The sequence below is a fragment of the Plectropomus leopardus genome, chromosome 9 (assembly GCF_026936395.1).
Source record: "Plectropomus leopardus strain MGB_pleo_1.0 chromosome 9, ASM2693639v1, whole genome shotgun sequence".
Classification (NCBI taxonomy): Eukaryota; Metazoa; Chordata; class Actinopteri; order Perciformes; family Serranidae; genus Plectropomus; species Plectropomus leopardus.
In genome coordinates, this window is record NC_142184.1 from 6,951,745 (window position 1) to 6,975,000 (window position 23,256).

The following is a 23,256-nucleotide window of genomic DNA, read 5'->3' on the forward strand; positions in this document are numbered from 1 at the left end:
ACTACAGTTCTTCGGGCGCGTGCGCGGTTGGAAGCCCGAGTCCTTTAAATGAACTGTACGTGCAAAGATGGCAGCTCAAGTCGACTTGCTCCGTGCCAAAGTAGAAGAGGAGAAGGTGAGGGACAGCCTGGACAGACTCATCAGAGAGAGGAAGAAGAAGAAGAGGAAGGAGCTGTCGCCGCCGGCTGACAAACGGGAGAAGTCCGAGAAAGAGGCGAAGAAAGTGAAGCTCCATCATCACCACAACCACCACCAACACTCCGAGCACCGGAGCCACCAGCCGCACCAGCTGCAGCAAAACCCCAAACCGCACAAGTTCAGCGCAGACAAACATGTCCTGCACAGCCACCACCACCACCACCACCACCGTCACGGTTTCTCCAACGGTACGAAGAGCCTGCAGCAGCCGGCTCTCCCTCCTCCTCCCCCGGGGAGGAAGGTGTCGGAGCAGCTGCAGAAGAAGCGAGCGGTGCCCCATCAGGAGCCACCTGCGCTCTTCACTTTCACGCCGCTCAAAATGGTCAAGGCCAAGCCCCAGGATTTCAAGGAAAAGCACCGGGATAAAGAGCTGAAACTGAAGCTCAAGAAGGAAAATACCGAGGCCAATGTGAAACACGGCGAGCTGAAGAAAAAGAAAGGTGAGTTTTATTGTTTTGTGCATATAAGAAAGGGGGTGTCTTATTTAGAAAATGGAATTAAATACAGATATTTTTTTTTAGATTTTCTCAAAGTGGTGACAACATAACTCTTTGACTAGTTGCAACAGATTTACAGTTGTTATTCTGTGTGGTTCAGTACTGACACACAGGGCCGTCATCACCTGTTTAACATAGTGGGGGCATTTTAATGTACACACCTTGTGCAACTCACGCTGCTGGGGAAGTTCCCCTCAGAGGAAATTTTAACGGTTAAAATGACCATTGTGGAGCATATTGAAACAAAAATCTTGGAACAGGGGTTGTCATAGTTTTCATAGCAAATTCTTCCATTTTGAACACATTTGTGTTTTGTTTTATGATTGGGGGGTCAATATGTATTATAATAACAGTATTTAAAATGCTGTTTTGGTTGTAGCAGAATTCAGTAACTTTTACCTGCTCCCTTAAGGAAGAGGGACACTGTACACAATGGTGCCATTATAGAGAACTCAGTGTGTGTGTGTGTGTGTGTGTGTGTGTGTGTGTGTGTGTAGATATATATACGATAATGTCGTGAGTGTTGGTGGCCAGCATGCCATAATAAGTCACAACTGTAATTAGGGGTCAGCCGATAATGGGTTTTTTTTTAGGGCTGATACCAATTATTAGTAGTTGATGAGACTGATAACCAACGTCTGGAACCAATATGCATTTGCAATAAAAAATTGAATATTTCTGTCAATATTTAAAATTTGGAATATAGCAAATTCTTTATTTAAAAACTTTATTTAAATGCCATAGGCAAATGTTTAATCAAACTGAAACTTTCAACATCATAAACTGAAAGTTCCCAGAAACTTTTTTTTTTAATAAAATCAAGTGAAAATTTAAATCAAAAATCAAAATAGCTCCCTGAGGTTTTACAAAGTAAAAGTTCCTCCAATGCTGACACTTTCTATGCACTTTTTATAATTAATTAATTTTATTGGCGATCATTAAAATAAAAAGCAGATACAGATAATTGGCAAAATGTCAAATATTGGCCCCAAATAATTAGTCAGGCTGATAATATTTCGGCCCCTAACTGTTATGCATTGTTCAGAAAATAATCACACGTAGTGTTTAACAGGGTCACAGAGCAAAATACACACACCCTGCCACTCTGACTTTTACTTTTTTCCTGCATCTGTAGAGCCAAGGCCCCACGATGAGAATGTGAAGTCTCTAACACTGGAGGAATATCTCCTGAAGAAGAAAAAGAAGAAGAAGAAGCACCGGGAGGAGGAGCATAGCGCCAAAAAGGTCCGGTACATGCATAACAAGGCGGTTCAGACTGTGTGTTCGGGGTTCGGCACAGATCTTCCTCTGCCCGTTCGTCCTGATCCGTCTCTTCCAGACACAGTGAAACACGAAAGCAGTCGGCAGCCCGCCAGAGACACTGTCGACAACCACCAGCCCTACCTCCACGCTCTCAAACTCGGACACGTCTCCTTCCTCTCCCACCAAGACCACTATATCCGCAGCTCCTGCCTGCAGACGGGTACCTGGTACGGACGCTTCATGCACGAGGAAAAGCAAGCCAATGGTGGGGGGTCAGTTCTGCACGCATACGCTGATGAGTTAGCTTGTCTCAGCCCGGCTGAGATGGAGTGCTTTGCTCAGGAGTTTCTGGAGTTGGCTTTTGCCGAGAAGCCCAGAGGTGCAGCCAGGTACGCTTTGGCAGTGGTGCACCGCGCAGCCGCCTTCCTACCGGACTTCCTGGACTACTTTGCCTTCAACTTCCCCAACACGCCGGTCAAAATGGAGATACTGGGAAAGAAAGACATTGAGACCACCACGATTGCCAACTTTCACTCTCAGGTATGTAAAAAGTTAACTTCCTGGTTTTCACAGAGATTTTGGCAATGCGCTCAACATCTGCATTTTCACAAAGTCATAGCTCATAGCTTCTGATGGGAGCAGAGGACATTTAGTGTTTTTCTTGATCAGCTCAATCAGCAAGATTTTTTATTTATTTATTTATTTATTAATTTTCTTGCAACTAAAAACTATTTTCATTATCAATACATCTATCATCTTTTAATTAGGTGTTTTGTCTATAAAATGTCAGAAATGGTGAAAAATGCCCAAGATAATATTTATGTTATTTATGTTATTTGTAACTGTCCAACCAGCAGTCAGAAACAAAAAAAGATTCAATTTATCATCTCAGAAATCGAAGAAAAACCCCAAAATGTTCACATTTGCGATGTTGGAGCAGGAGAACTTTTGGTAGTTTTTGCTTTGAAAGACTTAAATTGGTGAATCGGTTATCAGAATTGTTACTATCAAAGTTTTGGTCAGTCAACTAATTGATCGTGATTGTGTCTGAAATAGCGTATGTAAAAGCAATTAGCAGTTGTGTCAACAGTGCATTTAAATAAAATTAAGTTCCAGTTACAGTTCATGCACAACACATTTGACACCCAGTAGTTTACGTAGTTGTTCTGTTGTAACCCCTTGAAACCAAAACTTTTCTTTCTAACACATGGGAAAAAGGCAATGAGCAACAAAAGAAGAACTGACCCAAAGACTGGCAAGAAATTCATAAAAAGTAAAATTACCTGGAAATTAGTGGTGGAAAAAAAACAAGTAAATTATCTTAAAATTAGTGGGGGGGAAAAATGAAAAAGAAAGTTAAAAAAAATATAAAATGACCTGGAAAAAGTGCTTGAAAATTCTAATAATTTTGTAACATAATTTTAAAATAAATATAAATATAGTTTTTCCTATCTTTCTTAAAATAATTTTCTAAATCCATTTAATTTCTTGGAATTTTTGGAACATTTCTTATCTAGTTTCTGGTTGCCTTTTTCCACATTTTTTGAAAGAAATCACACCAACTTGAGTTCAAAGGGTTAAAATCTGTGCTGGAGGTAGGATGTCTTCATGTGTGATGTCTGATCTGCAGAGGACACAGAGAGCTCAGCAGTTTTCTGTTTATGCAGTTTTTTGTTTATGAGTAGACCCAGTTTGGTAATTTAACCACTGGCGAGTCGAGAGAATAAATTGATGCTTTGAGAGCAACATGATTGCACTAACATGCTTTATTGTATCTTGTGCACTTTACCAGGTCAGTGGTGAACATAAAACAGGCCTTTGGAAAGACAGCATCATAATAACTGCAGTGTTCACAGATCAGATTAATAACATTACACAGATTCATGTTCCCTTTTGCATAATTTTTCGATGACTTAAAGCATAACAACTTTTTAAAACAAAATTTAAAAAACGAAACTTCATCTGTCCTTGATCCTGCTGCATCTATGGAGTTCAAGGATGAGTTGATAAAAATCAGCAGCTACTATGAAAATTCCATCTCGTTCTTTGGGCATGTTGCTGCTGATGGCATCATTCAAATCCTGCAGTGCATTTTTTCATTTGCATCAGAGTCTTGTGTCCTTAAGGCTCCCAACAAGGTCGGTCTATCCAGTGCAATAGCTTTATCTGGGATGTTAGGGGTCAGTGAGTCTCAATCACATCGTCCACTGTATTCTTCTGTGACCGGACATTAGCCAGATGAAGGCTTGGTAGAGGAAAAGCCCCTGGTCCAGGTCAGGTCAGCCTCGCCCTGATGCTGGCTCTCCTCCCTCTTTTCGACCTCCTCATCCTCTTGAGGTCTGCTGCATTCAGTCCAAACCCCACACAACTTTTTCCAATGTTGATAGGTGCTTCTCTATCATAGAAAAGTTGAGCTTCAGCAGAAGGGGCCATCGAGTCAAGAAAATAGAAAAATATAGCAAAAAAGTTGCAAGAATTTGAGGTTAAATCGATGGAAATTTTTGAATTGTATTACCCTTTTTCCCATGCCTCTCAAAACCTGTCAATCCAGTCCAAACCTGGTAATCCAAATGATTTTATCCCACTCATCTTCTTCAAAAGCCACTGTAACTTCAACACTGTGGTGAACTTATAGTCAGATTTGTTTATAAGCATTGAATAATAATGGGAAGCCCCCGTGTCCTGTCTGCAATAATTTTGCGTAGGGCAGGTATGGAACCTTTTGCATTAGTGATTACAGTCGGGTGTATTTTCTATGCAGTTACCTACACTTTGGTAGCTGCAAGTTCATTTGTAAAAAAGAATTCTACATATAGAAGTATGGAGCTTAAAGGCTGTGGTCTGCAGCTTATCTCTCAGACACACTCATAAGCATGTAAGGAATCCAACAGTGTGGCTGTGTATGGATTTTCAGGGTAAAATGGATCCGTAAAAAGGCATGATGTGCTGCTGCAGCTTCGTCACAGCAACTCCCCTGTGGTGTGTAAATTCTACATCTAGCTTAAAGGATTATGTCGGACAAAAGTAATATTGTAAATTCGATGTTGCTTCCTCGGAGCAGTAATTCTGTTTTACTAAATGTAGAACGTTAATGACAACACCAAGGGAGCGAGGGAGTTTCAGTACATCATTAGTAATCATATCTTGTAGATGCATCTTTTTGTACACCAGCAGGAAAAAGAGTATGCCGAGACAATTAGTATATGGCTTATGCTGTATACAGTAAGTGTGTAGTGATATACGCATGGGACTCTTGTCAACACCCACAATATTTGCACGTAGCATCACATGCTGTCATAGAGTGCATTTAGTAATTTTACACCTATCACTATAGGAATATGACATGCTGTTGTTACCATTATTGCTGTGCATCTCTCCCCCTCTCTCTTTCTCTTTCTTTTTTGTCATTATTGTAAGTTAATTGTTATTTATGACATCTATTGCACGTCTGTCCGTCCTGGAAAAGGGATCCCTCCTCAGCCGCTTTTCCCGAGGTTTCTTCCATTTTTTTCCTGTTACAGGTTTTTTTGGGATATCGTACGCTGTAAAGCCCTCTGAGGCAAACTGTGTTTTGTGATAATGGGCTTTATAAATAAAATTGAATTGAATTATTAAATGTCACATTGAATGACATAACTTGTTCCTCCTGTCTTAGGTAAGCCGGACTTACTGTTCAGGAACGTACCGGTCCGGACCCATGAGACAGATCAGCTTGGTGGGAGCTGTGGATGAGGAAGTTGGAGACTATTTCCCAGAGTTTCTCGACATGCTGGAGGAGTCTCCCTTTCTCAAGGTCATTAAAATCACTGACACTTGAATAACGTTGATCATCTTGTTACAATGCAATCTGTTTGGAAACCAAGGGTCTTGACATTCATGTGAATGCCACTTTAGAAACAGCACCACCCAAAAACAGTTTCAGACCAAGTACACCTACACTCTCCGATAGCAGTGCCCCCCCAGACATTGCACCATGCCATACCACAAAATCTGCTCAATTCAGTTTGTCGTCAGTTACATTGCACACTGTCTGATTTTAATATTACAGCTCCAGAGATTCTAGCATAAGCCAGTATGTTTCAGGAACAAATGCTAAATGTTTTACTGGTTTTAACGTGTGTGTGTGAATGTCTGTGTGTGTGCGTCACCACAGATGACTCTACCGTGGGGAAGCCTCTCCAGTCTCAAGCTGGACTGCCGCTCTCAGAGTGACGACGGGCCCATCATGTGGGTGCGACCGGGAGAACAAATGGTTCCCACTGCTGACATGCCCAAGTCACCTTTCAAAAGACGCAGGTAACAACTCAGCTGCAGAGGCAATATATAAGCACAGATCCATATAGTAGAAAAATGATTGTGCTGACTGAATACTTGTCTTCTTTTCCTTTCTTCGTCTTCTCACATCTTTTTATGCAGGTCCATGAATGAGATAAAAAATCTGCACTACCTGCCGAGGGCCAGTGAGCCCCGAGAGGTTCTGTTTGAGGACCGGACCAAGGCCCACGCTGACCACGTAGGCCAGAGTTTTGACTGGCAGAGCACTGCTGCTGTGGGGGTCCTGAAGGCGGTGCACTTTGGAGAATGGTGAGTGATATGCTTTGATAAAATGTTCGCAAGTGGTAATAAACTCTGATGAAGACACAGGGGTGTTGACACATTAATCTTTACATTATTAAAGGCTGTAAAATGATCAGTGTGTTAGAGTCCTTTTTTCTCCTTTGAAAATGCTCTGTCCCTGAGCTGAGGGCACCTGGTTTGGTCGCATGCGCGAGAAAACCTGTTTCAAATGACAAAAATGCTTGGAATCACATAATATGTGATGAGGGGTAGTAGCTTGTCTGTGTGTTATAAGCTTTCAATGCCAGTAACAGCTGTGGATGGAGGCATTGTGTTTTTGGGTTGTCTGTCTGTCAATATTTAAGCTCAGTTCAGAGGGAATTTCTTCAAATGTAGCACAAATGTCCACTTTGTTTCAAGGATTAACTGAGTGTATTTTGGTGGTTAAACGTCACACCTCACACCTCACAAAGTATGTTTTTTGCCAGAACTTGTACGCTAATTAGGACAAAATTTGACACAAATGTGTAATAGGAGATAATGAAGAAGTGATGACCAAAAGGCCAAAGTTACCTTCACTTTGACATATTGATGTTGTAGTCAAGATACTAATTTGGCGACATTAATCTCCTTGAAACTGTGCTGATTGTATAGATCTGCTGTGCTGTCGGGGAGGAAGTTGTGTGTGAAGCATCCGTGTTTCAGAATTTGAAACTTCTTCCCAGCAAGCATCAATATTTGAAGCGTTATCTGCTGTCTTGGCTACATATGAGTCAGGACAGAAATCGATGCAAACTGTAACTGCAACTTGACTTAATGGAGGCAAACGACCGCATGGTGGTAATTCTAGTTTTCACAGATCATCTGCCTCAAGTACGACTGTCAATATCCTGTAATCTGTTACAGGAGTAATCGACCTCGGATAACCAAAGACGTAGTGTGCTTCCAGGCTGGGGACTTCAATGAAGTTGTTCAGAGGCTGCAGCTGGATCTGTACGAGCCCCCCGTGTCTCAGGTCAGAATCCATAATCCATCAGGATGAGTGTCATATCACAGGTCTTTTTTGTCATGGTACAGGTATACTAGTAAAAACGTAATATTAAAGTATGCGTGTCTGGATGCAGTGTGTCCAGTGGGTCGACGACGCCAAACTCAACCAGCTGAGGAGAGAGGGCATCCGCTACGTCCGTGTCCAGCTCTGTGACGACGACATTTACTTCATCCCGAGGAACGTCATCCACCAGTTTAAGACGGTGTCCGCAGTCTGCAGCCTGGCCTGGCACATCCGCCTCAAACAGTACCACCCAGAGGGGAAGGACAAGGAGGAGGAGCAGCGTCCCAGTGATCTCAGCCCCACCTCAGGCCGATTCTCTTTCTCCTCTCCTGCCAGACCGGACGCCACCGTCACCCCGTGTGCACGACCACAGGGAGACAACATCCAGGGTGGCGTAGCCAAAACCGAAGAACCAGAGTTTCAGAGGCCTGCAACGCCTCCTCAGGAGCCTCAGCCGGCCCCCCCACAGCCCACCAAATCTGCTCACCTGCCACCAAGATACCAGGATCCCCACCTGTCCTTGGGAGCAGTCCACTCCGGATGTACTAAAGAGCCCAGCCTTCCAAAGTCTCTCAGCCACACATCAGAGTTCCCTAAATGACCTTTCTTTACCCCCAAAATCTCTCTCTCTCTGCCCACTTCGGGAGGAGCTTATTTAAAGGAATTGTAGACTAAAAACTGACATCTGTGTCAATCAGGAAGCCTTTAAATTATCTTTTTTTATCTTTAAAAATGACAAAAAATGTTCACATTGTATGTTTTTCTGGCAAAAGTGACTTAATGGCACACATTTTGTTCTTTTTTTTATTGATAGCATCTAAAACTGGAACTCTCTCCTGTCTCATTTAAAAAGTGTGTATCATGTGAAGAAAGTATCATTTTTAGACTGACAATATGAGTTGCCAACCTTACTGTAAGAGACACATACTTGATTTATGTTCAAGGCTCCGCTGTTTCTTTTTCTGACAGAACGATTTCTTGAGAGATGGAAGTCTGTGGCAGGTGGATGATTGTTTATGTACATAATATAAGATTACTCTGGAAGCATGATACTGACATTATCCTTTTATTCATTTCAGTGACAGAGGCATCTAGACTAATGTTACGCAGGTGATTTCCTCAATTTCACGCATTGAGGATATTGTCAGGTGTCTGTACAGCTTTGCCATATGAATCGGAAGCTTAGGATATTTGATGTTCTGGGTTTGTTAGAGACCGTAAACATAAGAAACTAAAAAATGACTTTTTTAATTGAATAGGCTACATTTCCATTAGGTTGAGACTTAAAGGACCTGGATATGACATTCAGAGCATAAATAAAGCAGCAAACTACTATTTGCTAGGTAAAGAGTTAGTGGAGGAATTAGCAAAAAATGAAGTCGCGCTTTCTCTGCGTGTTGTGATCTGAGCTTCTCTGCTCTTTGTCGAGGTAGACGGTCTGGCGGCTCGTGAGTTCCTGTGTGTGCTTTGCACTGCGCTCACATGGCTGTTACCACTGATAATGCTGTCCCGGCCCAAACGCCCATCCGACCAATCGTGAGCAGCCCCATTGAATGCAAGCGCACAGATTAGCTGTCACAGCTATCAATCCTACTTTTGTATCATTAAAACCGATCTTATCATAAAAACAAACTCGTGAACAAACATCAGGGTGACGAGAACAACCTTCAGTGACAGAAATCATCTTTGGGAAAAATTTATTTGGCGTGTACTTTGAGTTTTTAGTTTGACCTATGACTATTCATTAATGTGGCAGTGTGGGGTATATGACCTATACTGCAGTCAGACACCAGGGGGCGATAGAGATTGAAAAGCCACAGTTTTGGGGAGCTTTCATGTTGTCTTTCTTTATATGCAGTCTATGGGTATAACACATGCGCAATGCAACTGAGGCTGCGATGTCGGAGGTTTACAGCAGACGGCTCAGGTGCTCTTTGCGTGTGCTCTTTTTAGCCTCCTTAGGTGCGCTCGACAAAACTTTTTGGCACACTCATTGATGGTGGCTGATATACAATAGAACATTTTGATATATAAAGTATTTATTTATGGACTTTCTCGTTTAATGATAATGTGCCGGCAATTGAGCCTCTCAGCAGCTGCAGTCCAGATTGGACTGCGTATGTGTTGTACTCCAACGGTCTGATGTCATTTGAAACTGTGACTTCTCCTCTTTTGAACCTCCTCGGCCAAACAGCTCACAGCCAGCGGCAGCAGTGCTGCTGGACTCTGACTCACAGATATGCTCTGAATGTTACATGCAGCTCCTTTAAAAATCACCAAGTGAACTACAAGCACTTAACACTTTCTGTGTCAGCTTTATAAGTTGCTATTTGCGCAGTTCTTTATTTAAAAAGCATTTGATACAGTGCCCTTTTTTTCTTACTGTTGATACTGTTTTTTGATATTTTATTTATTTTCTTAAGATGGAGCTAAACATATTAACACAGGTTTAAAACCAGTGATGAATATTAAAGATTATTATTGAATAATTAAAGGAGCGCCCTTAAATGACAAAACAATTAACAGCTATTGCACTTAGCAATAATTGTGTGAATCTTTTCTTCAGGTGTGGATTTTGTCTTCAGAACTTGGTATGTAAATATGTTTTTTGTCTCTGCTGGGAATATGTGAACGCTGTTGGTGCACTTGGGTCATTTTTCACTTGATTTAAATTCACTATCACATTTATTTTTAGCTGATGATGTCATTTGTGTGATGAGGGCACCGTTAGAGAGGGTTAATGTGGTTGTGTGTGAGTGTTATTGTGTGAATTTATTCTGCAAACGCCTGTTTTTTTTCTTATAGTTACAGCAATTTCTGAAATAACGAAGTCTCCTGGAAAATTATCCATAACTGTGTTCTGCAATATGGCAGATGTAGGTGACTTTCACCTTGATTTCAAAACGATGAGTCCTAAAATAACACGGTCAACAGAGTTTCAGATCAGAGCACCGCAGTTGGTGTTCATCTGAACCTCGCCGAGGCCTTCGTTCTGTAGTCTTCTATAAATGAAGTGATGATGTGATAATGTCTTTTCTCTGCCGCCGAATCCATCTTTGTGCCTTGTACTGTATACGTTCAGCCTCTTTTGAAACCGTGAGGTTTATTTATTGATGGGTAGGATGATAAATTGAGGATTGGCCAAGCAGCCATAGAGCTCAAATGAGCCTTTTTTTTGTTTTTTTTCTACATTTGCACGTCACCTGGAAGAAACAGTAACTACATCATTGTGGGGATGTCCCGATCAGGGTTTTTTTGCCCCTGATCTGAGTCATTTGATATTAAGTATCTGCTTGATACCGATTCCCAATGCGATACTTTTATTTACCTGGATAATAAAGCTGCACAAAGCACACTTCAAGTACTTTAAAATTATTAAAATCAATTCAATGTTTATGCTTGACAGTTTAGCTCTGCAATGTCTGCATCCAAACACTTCCTAAGGGTTTTTGTTTTATTTTAGTAAGTGCAGCAGTGCAGCATTTTTAGTTATTTTTTCATAAAATTACCAAGTCAACACAGTGACATATGTACTCAGAAATAGCTCTCATATCCAGTAAGTACAACAGTTGTTTTTGTTTGAATTTTCAATTCTTAAAAATTTGTAGCAGCTCAAATTGAATGTGAAAAAAATAATTTCTACTCATTGAAGTTGCAACATTACAATAAAACCAGAATATCAGCCACAAACTGTGCTCTCAGTTTACAACACGTGTGCTGGTGGACGAAAAAAGGATCAGGCAGGGCACGTGCTAAAAACAACTCATACAGATCGATCTAAAACTGTGTTGATCAGGCCCAAAACTCATGTTTCAGATCTGATCAGGACATCCCTGCATTATAGTGTCAAACATGCTTTATTCAGGAAGCAAAAAGGACATTATGTTTGTGAGAAATATGGCTGTCATAGAGTTCTGACTTACTTGCTCAGCATAGGAATAAGCTGACAGCTAAAAAGCTGTCAGATTAGCCTTTTTGTCATGTTTGTCGTGATTGCTGTTGTTAATGTTTGTACTGAGACATTTTTAATCATTTTTTGTCAGTTTCCTGGGTGATAAGTTGTAGGCAGTAGAGATCTGGTACCAATATGATTAAGTAGAGAAAAAAAACTGAGAATGCATAGACTTTCTATATTTTTTAATAAATAATTTTGTGTGCAACCAGTTTAAACACATTTCAAATTTACAGTTGCATCTTATGCATATTCAATATACATCACATTCTCTTTACCTTGATATCTTTTGTAAGATGTCGATAATCCTTTTATAAGATGATAAAATTCATTTAAAAACTACAGATAAATGTTTGAATTAAGGTAGACACACTAAACTTGATGACGCACACGATACTCTTGATGTTTAGTTTGTCGTCTTTTTAACAAAAAAATGATGTGCTGATGAACTAAATGCACATTATACCCGTTTCCTCATTTCACGCCAAAAGCATAAACTCACACGCAGGTAACTTTTACTTCACCCACAAAATAATCATTTGTATATCACCAACTCACCGTGTGTTTTACTGAAATTGTGAGGAAATTTTGTTTTTCTTGCATGCCTCCATGGTGATCGAAGACTGAGAAACTGAGAAATTCTTTATAAAATGGAGCAAAAACTATATCAGAACAAATATCACAAATTCTTAAACAACTTATGTAATGTAATCAAAGTCTCATTTATCCAGTCCCATTCTTAGTAACTGTCATACACATGCATCGTCACTGAAATAGTATTTAAAACTGAACTGAAATGAAACTTACCCATGCTCTCCTCAGAGCCAGACTCCATTAACAAAAACAGTGATTTTAACTCGCTGAACACGGGAGCTTCTGGTCTACTGCTGACTCGATCAGTTATTCTGTTTGTGTTGTTGTGTGACTTTAGTGTTTAAGGGGTTAGTTCAGATTCACCCAAGTCACACAATAACACAAGCAAACTGCCAATCGAGGCAGCGGCAGACTGGCAGCTCCTGTGCTCACAGTGAGGTAAAATTAGTGTTTTTGTGAATGGAGTCTGGTTCTGAAGAGAGCAGTCAGATGAATCTGTCTGTTTGGGGTATTTACTGACCATACAAATAGAAAAAAAAAAGACTTGGATTATTCTGAGTTTTTTGAGAGTTTGTAAACTGATGTTTTGATATGGTTTTGCTGTTTTTTGAGGTGGACCCCTGTGACTTCAATTCATCAAGAATTTCCGTAGTTTTTGGATTCTTTGTTCACTGTGGAGGCATGCAAGAAAAAACTGCTTTTTTCACAAATTCAACTGATACACAAATGATCATTTTGTGGGTAAAGTATTCCTTTTACAGCGTTGCTTTAAGCATTTAAACAAGAAGTGTACGTCTTCTCACCGCAGACTGCCCACCTCTTCAAGCTAATTATTCTAGAGGCTGAGCTTTTGATTAAACATTCAAGTCATTGGTCCAAGTGACTGTCTGTGCTGTTCAATGAGGCACTGATCAATAATTAAAATCAACCTGAGCTGATATACTTCATGAAGTGCATCAGAGCTGTAATCAAGGCACTCCCAGTTCTCTGCTGTGGGCGTTACTGTGCTGTGCAGGACACAGAGCGGCCTTCAGTGCTTTTCAGGTCCACTGTATGTGGTCCTCCACCGTATCTTCAAGGATACTGTCAAAGTCCTTTGGCGATGCATTTTGTTGATTCATCATTAAAAGAGCAGGTCCGTTTTTCAAACCCAGGTCTCTGGATAACTCCTGGGGCCTTTTGGCTTTCCAAAACGGTTCCCAAATCCTGTAGAAGATGATGATGGTGTTATAAAAATCAGATGTAATTCTGCATAATATGTTTGCACACTGACATAGATGGAGGCCTACCAAATTTGAAGATTGAAGATGCAGCACTATACGGAGGAGGTGGTGTTTCAGATTGAGCAGGAGGAGGCGGAGGGGCAGTTTTAGCTGTGTATGTGAGTTTTAGACATGTTAGTTTTACTTTTCTTATAAACATCAGTGCATTTATTGAGCTACAATTTTAATTAGCATCACTTACGTTTTTGCTTGTGTCTAAAAAACAGACTCTGGACAAAAGAAACAAAAACAGAATTTAGTTATCTACAGTTCAAATTTTTTACTTTTAACTCTTTCAAGCTGTAGTTGGTAACTTTCTGATAAATAACTTTGTCATATTTGCTGAAACTGACCTCACAATCATACATGAAACAGATAATCTGCAGAAAAAAAATCATATTCCTCTGCCCTCTCTTTGTGCTCTTATGGCATTAATGCATGTGAGGAAAACAACCAATCAGAGCCAAGGAGTCTCTGACGCAACTGTCAACTGTCACTGACCGCAGGTCACTGCTGGTGACCTGCGGTCAGACTGTCAGACAGCACTGATAAAATACGAATCAAGATGCTGTGACTGCATTTTCTATTTCTCACCTCAAATGTTTTCTGAAACATATTTAACGGTACTGTTCAGCTGTAAAATGAGAACAATTGTGACCAGGCCCCCAGCTGGCCATTTTCATGCCCTTAGTGTAATTAAAATAAATATAAATAAATAATAGGAAAAGCAGAAGTATGCCATAGCTTCTATATAACCGAGGAAAAGTCACAAAACTTCCACTACAGGAGAACTATAGCACGGCCATTTCCCAGCAGTTGTGGGAGGCTCTGCAGAGGCACGTCTGCATTTCCTGGCTTCAAGGTCGTTATTTAGGTCATAGCTTCATCTGCACTGAAGCTGATGACAGCAAGACCACTGAGATGCCCCATAGTTGAACGCAGATATTTTTTAATGAGCTTAAGTTTAGAAAAATGAGCTTAAGTTTTGAAAAACTGACTATTAGCAACTAATACTAATGTATACTTAAAATTTAAATTACTGCAGCTGCTCTGTGCTCACTGAACCCTGGGACGGTGCAGCTTACGTTGTGTCTGAATGGGACTTAACTGGGACAGTTAGTGCATCATGTCTGATTATGATTAATGAGCATCACATTGAGCTGTTTCGGTGACCTATCAACACGTTCTCATCCCGAGTCGTCATGTAGAGTTTACATCATATGAAGCGCTGCTGCTTGTTACACTGTCTCATGATTTACCCTTGTCTCATTATTATTATTATTATTATTATTATTATTATTATTATTATTATTATTATTATTATTATTGTTATTATTATTATTATTATTATAGGGCTACCAGAGTTTATTCTAATGCAGGAGGCGGTACCAATAACACAAAGTGATAGTTACAGTAGGATTTGGCCAATCACAGTGCAGTTTGCTCCAGATGACGTATAACATACGTAAGCGGATACGAAGCGTCGGCTCGTCTTCCGATTGGTGGACAAAACCAAAACAAACCTCTGACCTCTCCAGAGGAACCATGGGAAACCAATATGGCGTTTAGCATCGGTGCTAACCGACTTTTATCATCGAAATGGGGATAAAATACGGACGGAAGACACCTAATATCGGATCTATCATCATGGATTTATCGAAAAAGGTCCCGTAAAAACACCAGAATTCCCAGGCTGGATACTGAGGCCTCTGAAAGAGCTACGATGCATCGGCACAGCCAAAAAAGTAAGGCGATCCGACAAACGGTCTCAAAATTATTAAGACTTTTCTAAGCGATAAACATTTTCGAGGGGTAAGAATAGACTATATTAAGTAATATATTTAATAAATATAGTATAAACTGTATTTAGTAAATATAGTCTATAATCGATGTTTAGGATTTTTGAATCGATTCTGAATCGTTAAAACGATTATTATATACCTTATTAGTAATACCGGAAACAGTTTTGGTCGGCTGCTTTCTGAGCTGAAGCGTCCAGCTGTCCGGGACATCATGGGGACATCATGGGGACACCAAAGGTGGCTTTTGGCGTCAGGGTCTCACAGGGAAAGCTTGCAAAAGCGGCGGTGTGTGACGATTTTGAGATGATAATAAGCAGGCCTTACACACAGCCCATCGTGGCGGTGCTTACAAATAGTCGAGCCAAAACTCAGCACTTGTCATCACTCGGAGAAAAGTTTGGGATGCGATAAAGACTCCTGATTTGTTGTTTCCAACAGCTGTAGTAAATTGTTGCAAATGCCATTAGTAGCAGTATAAGGAGGCAGAAGAACATGTTTTTTCAGACTGTCTCGTGCACTATCGTGTGGATGTAGTGACAGTTTGAACAAATATGAAAAAAAGTTGTTTTCATTAAAGTTTCCAGCTGTAGCTTTATTGTGTTGTGTTATCTCTTGTGTTACCCTTGTTCGAGACATGCCCTTCTCGCTGCTTTTCTCTGCTTTGTTTCCTGGTGTCACAGCGTTCAGGGAGGGTCTGCGGTTCACATCATGCTGCTCCACTGGTGCTAATAACACAAACACCGAAAGGAAATTTTATTATTTGTTGCATTACAAATTGCACTCATGACAACCTCCATGTGGTTGTTATATAAGGCTGATTATCAGTGTTATTTAGTCTCACTAGGAACCACCACAGCCTCAGACGTGTGGCTGAACATTGTTTTATGTGACATGGCTTCAAACATATTTAATCACGAGAAAATACGTGTCTAATAATACCATTACGTGTGAAAGAGGTCGTGTGCAGCCCCTAATGTCTGAGGCAACTCACCACTTCCTGCTCCATCCACGACCACAGGATGTGAAGCAGGCCGCCAACCTGCTGTGAGGGGCTCTGCAGCACAAACACAGAAATCAACTATCTCTTCTAATAGTATAATCTTTAAAATAATCATGAACAACACATTTTACCAATCAAGCTTTCATCTCTTGTTTAAAAGGATGCCTCCCAGTGGTGAAGATAGGTACTGCTAAATACTTAAACCTGCAGGCTGTTGTACTCAACTAAGAACACAATACAATCATGGATTAAGTGATAAACTGGTGGATTACTGTCAGCAAAAATCATTAGCCTGTCACCTAAACTGACTAAAGGGACAGTTCACCACAAAATCAAAGGTACATATTGGACAGAATGCAGATGGACTAGTATGTTTGTTTGTTTTGGTCTTTTCATGGGAGATATTGTGTATAGTCTACATGAAAAATAAATAAAATTACTAGCCTTATTCTTTAATTGCCAGATTAGAATAAAAAAGGAAAGAGAAGGGAGTCTTTACTCATAAAATAAAATATCTTACCTTGTTTAGAACTTTTAGCTCGAACGCTCTGAGAGGGAAAAAAAATCATGTTAATGCCCTAACACCTGGAAACTCATGTTGACCACGTAATGGAAAAGCACTGAGCACGGCATCAGAAAATGAGTCAGCGAGTGTTTGTCTTTGTGTTCAAACCTGCCCAATCTCCAGAAGAGGAGATTGGCACTGTACATTTCTGTAAGCCATAAAGCCATGTTGTATTTGCACATTTAGTACATATAACATTTCTAAAAGGATTCATGTAGGCCCCTGATTTAGGTGTTTTTTAGCAATCTGTTGGCGTGTTTTCAGTGACTTTAAAGGCTACAAGTAACTGTGTTTTTAGAGACCTTTTACCATTTCAAGTGAATATTTCGGCTCAAAAAGGTTTTGTTTTTTTTTGGTGATCCGTCGTTTTGTTTCCCATTACGTTTGAGGCTCCAGACGTGGGTGTTATTTAGCAATCTGTCTGTGTTTCCAGTGGTTTTTAAGGCTCCAGACTTGGGTGAATATTAGCAAGCTGTTGGTCTCTTTTCAGCAACTTTTTAGGCTCCAAACAAGCGTGTTTTTGGTGACCTTTTGCTGATTTTGAGTGTGTTTTTTGGCTCAAAAGGGGCAATTTTTTTGATGACTTGACGCCTTGTTTCCCACGAATTTTAGGCTCCAAACATGGGCGTTTTGTGTTTGGTTTTTTTTTAGCAATTTGTCAGCGTGTTTCTAGTGGCTTTTTAGGCTCCAGATATGGGTATTTACTCACAAGCTGTCAGCATGAAACATGTTTTTTTTTTAAATAGGAGGATAGTGCCACTGAGACATTGCTGCTTTTCCTGTTGGAAATCTCCCAAAACAAGTCATTTTCAGCCAAAACATGATCCTTCCTCAACAATAACCATGTGTTTTTTGTACACAAACCTAACCGCACTTTAACAACAGCACTGTTGAAACAAAGTTTCAACATATCTGCTGCATCATCCAGCTCTGTGGTTTGCAGAAATGTGAAAGGCCAAACTTTTTTGTGCCTATTGGCTGTAACATACTGCAGCCCTCAGTTTGTGACTTTTTAAAAGTCCACACCTTGCTCCTGTTCATGACAACATCGAGGAACTTCTTTGGCTGAGCGGTGCCGTCCCATTCAGACGAGAAGCCGACCCTCGGCCAGGGCCGCGTCGTCTCTACGGGCGGCGGGCAAAGGGCGGTTTTCTCATGAACTGAAAATTGTAGTCAAACAAAACGGGGCTTCAGTTAGACAACAAGCACTGCAGCGTGAGTCAAAGTGTGTGTGTGCTGTAAGGAGGCAGTGATGAGCTCACTCTGGTCTGTGAGGATGAAGGACTCTGGGGTCCTGTCAGGAAGCGGAGGAGTCAGGCTCTCTTCCGCTGCACAACCGAAGATAATCAAATGTTAATTTCTTAGTCAATAACAAAAAAATCACTCATCGTTTTGTGTGTGGGTGTTGATGTTATGATATTTGATCGTAATGCTGTCGTTCAGTGTGTTGCTCTTACTTTGAGGCGGCAGCGGCGGCGGCGGTGGCGGCGGCTCCAGAGGTGGACAGTGAGGGTGGAGCTTTGATGTTGTATTTGATGTAGGTTCAGGGTGTGTTACTGGTACTGGAGATATTAATAGAAAATAGAAAATACTATTAAAAGTACCACACACACATTTCATAACAACTGGCAGCTCAAGCGACATCTTGAATTTCTTATTATAAAGGTACATAACCTGGTAATGTTACAACAGTGCATTTTTAATTAAAATTTAATTTAATTTTAATTTATTTTTTACATTGTCAGCTGGTTTAATTAGCCAGCAGCACGTAATTTAGCCCTGAGCATTATATGGTATATATGGTATAAATATCTCACCAGTGACGTTCATTTTTACTTTGAGACTCTGCAAGAAAAAAACAGTATGTTTTGGTTACAGATCTCCTGCTTTAAGTGCTCTCATTGTCTGACACGAGTCATTTCAGAAACCCTTTCATTTCAGTGTAAAATTCAGGATACTTAACCCTTTAAAACCTGAGCAAATCGGCTTGATTTCTGTTAAAAATAAATTTTAAAAAACATGGGAAGAGGGCTGCAAGCAACATAACAATAAATGGCCCAAAAATTAGCAAGAAATTACAAGAAAATACCAGAAAATGAGCACAAAAACAGGGGGGGGGGGATAACCTCAAGAAAGTGCAAAAAAATAATGTTTTTATTTTTTGTAACATGAATTTCAATATTTAATTATGATATATATATCCCCCCGCAGATACATTTCAGATAACACCTTCCCCTTTTACTTTTTCCCCCCAGTTTGCCGGACATTTCTTTTGTTTAATTGCTCGTTATGTTTTTTCCTGTGTTTTTGAAAGATATTAAACGAATGTTCTCAGGTTTCAGAGGTTAAAATGCTCTGGAAAGGCATCTAAATGCTACACAACTGATGTCAGTGCAGGTGTTAAAGGGTTAAAGACTTTTACATGTCCTTTAATTCGAGCTACCACTTTATCATTTATGGTCTAGCTGACAAATGTACATCATCCTAAATGGACCAGAGAAGTGTTTGTCAAACAGATGCTGAATTCATTATGTGTGCAGTTAATGTGAAAATACTTCATTCATGTTTCTATTTTATTTTTCAAATTTTGTGGCACAGGAAGTCACACGTCAGCCAGCAGAGACTTCGTCCGTACCTTACTCCTCATCCATGGACTCGTCTCACTCTGAGGTGCAGCAGCTGCCGGCTTCGAGTCACCGAACCACTCTGAAGACTTTCCTATCCTGTTCAGGTTCACTGCCGGCGTGACCTCTGACCTCTGCTCCACAGGAGCTGTAAGGTAAAGAGAAATTCATTTCATGGTTACATTTTTAAGTAAAATCAGATTTTTTTGTTTATTGTTGAAATGATTGTGATTCATGGTGTTATAAAGTGACCTTCATCAACGGCCAGCTCGAAGGACTCTGGGGTTCTCTCTGGAAGTGGGGGGGCAGGTGAGGGGGGGTTACCTGGGAATAGCGAAAAAAAAGCATCGTAGTTTGTTATAGTTATACGACTCAATGTTGCCAGCATTTCAACATATAAAAGTCGCTTCTAATTTAACAATAATTGCAAAATGGGTTGTACGGGTACACACAAGTCTAACCTAAACTTGAGATGTTTTTCTTACCTCTATTTTTTTTTATCCTTACAATCAAAGTACTCCTTCAAAAAAAATCCATATTTGTCATTTTAAGGAAAAAGGAAACTAGAGTATTTGAATAACAATAAATTCCCTATATACAGATATGTAACACATTAAAACAGTTGCAAAACTCAGATTTTTCATTTTTCAAGTAAAAGTCTGTGCAGATCAGATAATTATTAACATTAACTCTTAAATATGAACAGAATATATCAGCATGTAATGCCTTGACTCCTCATATTGACATAGTTTCAACTATGCAAAAGCATAATCAGAGTCCTGAAATTCAGATTTCAGGACTCAAGATTTCCAGCAGCTAGACGCATACACACTTGCACTAACACGCACACGCAGACAGACTGATTTAACACAACAAACCACAGAGAAGCTCAGATAACAACAGATAGCGTGACTTCACTCCCTGCTCAAGACGCTTTTTATTACAAACTCATAATAATGGTTCGCTGCTATATTAATGCTGTGAATATAAAGAACCTTTAGGTGTGGCACTGAAAGAAAAACGTTAAAAGTTTCAGATATTTTCCACTTACTGTATTTCTCGCCTCCCAGCTCCCTGACAGCCTCAGCAGCAGCATTCGGTGGAATGATAACCATTAACCTTTCGCAGGGATCTGGGTGCTCTGACACACAAAAGCATGTCATGTTAAGATATCTAAGATAAATATACTCTAAAGTCCAGGATATAAAGCAATGTTAAAAGACAGGAAAGCCTTAAGCGCTTGCTTCTTTGAATACAGTATAACTGGATGATCAGAACCTGTGAAATAGGAATTCATGCAATAATCAAAGGAAATGACAAACATGCTCACAGAAAGCCTCACAGCGTGGAAGCTGAGAACAAGAAGATCTCAAGAAAACAAGAAAAAAACAAAAGGTTGTTTTATTTCTGATCTCGAGGAGTGTTTCAGTGTGTCATGCCAGTATAGATGGCATCTTGACAACGGTAGCAACTGATTATTGATCACGTTACCACTTCATTACCATCTGATGCGCTCAATAACATCAGTGATGGGTACAAGTCAGTTGCTACAGTTGTTAAAGAAGCAGTTTATGCATACTGGCACAGCACCACTGATCTTTGATAAAGATTATTAGTAGCGTAATAACGGAAAATGACCTTTTTGTGAACATCTTGATATTTTGAGACATCAAAGCTCGATTTCTTCCACAAAAGCAAAATCAAACAACACTTTGTTTTCTCGTGATAACTGGTTGATTTTCTCGTAATCAAGAGAAAACAAAGCTTGTTTACCTCCTTATCTCGAGATAACAAAGCTCATTTTCTCAGGATAACAAAGTAAAACAACCTTTTGTTTTCTCGTAATAACAGGTTGATTATTCTGTTATCACAAGATAACAAAACTTGTTTTCTCCATAACGAAATAATTCACAAATATTTTGAGACAACAAAAGAAAACAAGCTTTTGTTTTCTAAGGATAATGGATTGTTTATCCATTGTTATCCATACATCCATCTAACTATCCATATGTTATTGCAAAATAACAAAGCTTTTTTTCTTGAAAAAATTAGGCATTATCTGGAGATAACAAAGCTAATTTTCTTGTCATAATGAAATTATTTTAAAAATTAAAAATAAATTTAAAAAAATAATTGGAAGCACGGTAAATTTCGGCCTCAGCTCATTATAACTAATGGTTTATTTACCGGATTATCTACACTAACAACACCAACCTGCATCCACAGCCAGAACATAAGATTCAGGAGTTCGTTGAGGTAGGGGAGGAGGTAACTCCTCATCTCTATCAGCTTCAACAGTACCTACAAAATGCACATCATTTAATGCAAATATCTGCAAAATTATGTTACCTGTCGTCTCTGTGCATGCACAAATATGACCATGTTTACCTGAGGCAGGAGAGTTAAGCTCCAGAGTGTGGTCGTTCAGGCGCAGCGAGGGCGTGCTGACGGCGGGGCTAACTGCCCATTTTTTGGCGTCTTCACTGGAGTCCGTTGGCGCCTCCTCTGCTGGCGGGGTGTCAAAGTAGGGATCTTCCACCATCAGACAAATGGCTGCTGCCATAGCTGGTGAAGCTGGAGGGTTGAGCGACGATACGGCATCTCTGTCCTGTATCCTCTCCTCTACTGCGGGGCCTCGCTGGCTGGTGTGCAGTTGGGTGGGTGAGGTCCTGGGTCCCTCCTGCAGGTCCCAGGTGGGGGCCAGAGCCTCAGGGAGGGTTTGGAGTAGGTGCCATTGTTGTTGGTCCCTCTGCATGTCCTTGGCTTTTATGGCAATGTGATTTTGTGAAGCAAAAGGTGAGGGGGTGTGGCGCTGTGCTAAAACCTCCCTCTCCTCGTCCAGCAGGTTCTGGAGTTGTGGCAGCAAATCCAAATCGTCACTGAGGTCAGAGAGCTCGCTTTCAGTGTCGGGCGTGATCGCCGGCGGGACCATTGTCACCTAAAGCGGGTGAGTCACAACAGCTTTTTACAAATGAAGACTTAACATGTAAATGCATTATTGCTCAGCAAATTCAAATTTTGCCCAACTTTTATTATCATGGCGTGTGCAATTTAAACCAGCATGTGAATACAGAGGCGCCTCACAGCTGAACTACTAAGTGTTTAGCTTCAGATAAAGCAATCACCTCACTGACGCAGTGTCGATGATAATTCACATCTAAACATGTAGAGTGTAGTGTAGGGAGCAACATGTGTACTATGTGTAGTTTTTGTGGTAGTTTTTACTCCCTTTACTGGGTCTCAGATGGATCATAAATCCAATTTCAGCCCTTTGTTTTTAATACTTTCCTCTTACTTCTCTGTGATTTGCTTCATTCATGAGTCACTGGTGCTTTAAGGACTAAAATCTTAATATTAATTAGCTTTAAGCCTCCCAGCAGAGAGGCCGCATATATATGAAAGATTTAAAATGCCAAAAGTAAAAAAAATCAAATCAAGTTAAAGGTTTATATTGCATAACAATCTTTTTTTTCTTTTCTTTTCTTTTTTTAATAAAGTAAAACAAAAAATACTAAACACAGGAAACCAAGGTATTTTCTATCTGTTGTAACAGCATTTGTATTATGACTATAAAAATCTTACAAACAAAATAAAGAAAAGCAACAAAAGGAAACAAAAAAAGAAAATGTACAATAACAAAAAACAGTGCATTATATATGAATTTTGGCTAACTTTTAGTGTCTTGGTGTGTCCAATAGTATACAGCTTGTAAATATCAGTGGTGGAGAAGGTATTCAGATAATTCACTAAAGTAGAAGTATTGATGTAACACTGTAAAAATACTCTGTTAGAAGTGAAAGTCCTGCATTTTAAAATTTAAGTAAAGCCATGTGCGGAAATCTTAATTTGTTAAGTGTCTAAAGCTTTCAGATAGATGTTGTAAACTAC

General features: G+C 40.0%; 3 protein-coding genes across 4 annotated transcripts in view; 2 read left to right on the forward strand and 1 right to left on the reverse strand.

Annotated features, from left to right (window-relative positions):
* Positions 1 to 11,754, forward strand: rsbn1 (round spermatid basic protein 1). The gene is made up of 7 exons (XM_042492132.2): positions 1 to 638; positions 1,831 to 2,498; positions 5,614 to 5,751; positions 6,112 to 6,254; positions 6,375 to 6,542; positions 7,422 to 7,530; positions 7,640 to 11,754. The coding sequence occupies exons 1-7, from the start codon at positions 68 to 70 to the stop codon at positions 8,168 to 8,170; spliced, it is 2,328 nt and encodes a 775-aa protein (XP_042348066.2). The 5' UTR covers positions 1 to 67; the 3' UTR covers positions 8,171 to 11,754.
* The window catches only part of ptpn22 (protein tyrosine phosphatase non-receptor type 22), a 22,269-nt gene continuing 10,704 nt past the window's right edge, over positions 11,692 to 23,256 (reverse strand). For both annotated transcript variants that reach the window (XM_042491705.2, XM_042491706.2), the window contains exons 13-27: positions 21,757 to 22,306; positions 21,583 to 21,669; positions 20,420 to 20,509; positions 19,621 to 19,692; positions 19,380 to 19,516; positions 18,562 to 18,589; positions 18,202 to 18,306; positions 18,007 to 18,072; positions 17,771 to 17,904; positions 16,700 to 16,727; positions 16,171 to 16,233; positions 15,801 to 15,904; positions 13,580 to 13,607; positions 13,405 to 13,488; positions 11,692 to 13,321 (exon numbers count right to left, since the gene is read on the reverse strand). In XM_042491705.2, the coding sequence (XP_042347639.2) occupies positions 13,260 to 13,321; positions 13,405 to 13,488; positions 13,580 to 13,607; positions 15,801 to 15,904; positions 16,171 to 16,233; positions 16,700 to 16,727; positions 17,771 to 17,904; positions 18,007 to 18,072; positions 18,202 to 18,306; positions 18,562 to 18,589; positions 19,380 to 19,516; positions 19,621 to 19,692; positions 20,420 to 20,509; positions 21,583 to 21,669; positions 21,757 to 22,306 (1,638 nt within the window). In that variant the 3' untranslated portion in view covers positions 11,692 to 13,259. The remainder of the gene's footprint in view (positions 13,322 to 13,404; positions 13,489 to 13,579; positions 13,608 to 15,800; positions 15,905 to 16,170; positions 16,234 to 16,699; positions 16,728 to 17,770; positions 17,905 to 18,006; positions 18,073 to 18,201; positions 18,307 to 18,561; positions 18,590 to 19,379; positions 19,517 to 19,620; positions 19,693 to 20,419; positions 20,510 to 21,582; positions 21,670 to 21,756; positions 22,307 to 23,256) is intronic.
* LOC148188669 (uncharacterized) overlaps positions 22,221 to 23,256 on the forward strand; it is a 17,883-nt gene continuing 16,847 nt past the window's right edge. The window contains exon 1 of the mRNA XM_088081838.1: positions 22,221 to 22,315. The gene's annotated coding sequence lies outside the window, so the exon portion shown is untranslated. The remainder of the gene's footprint in view (positions 22,316 to 23,256) is intronic.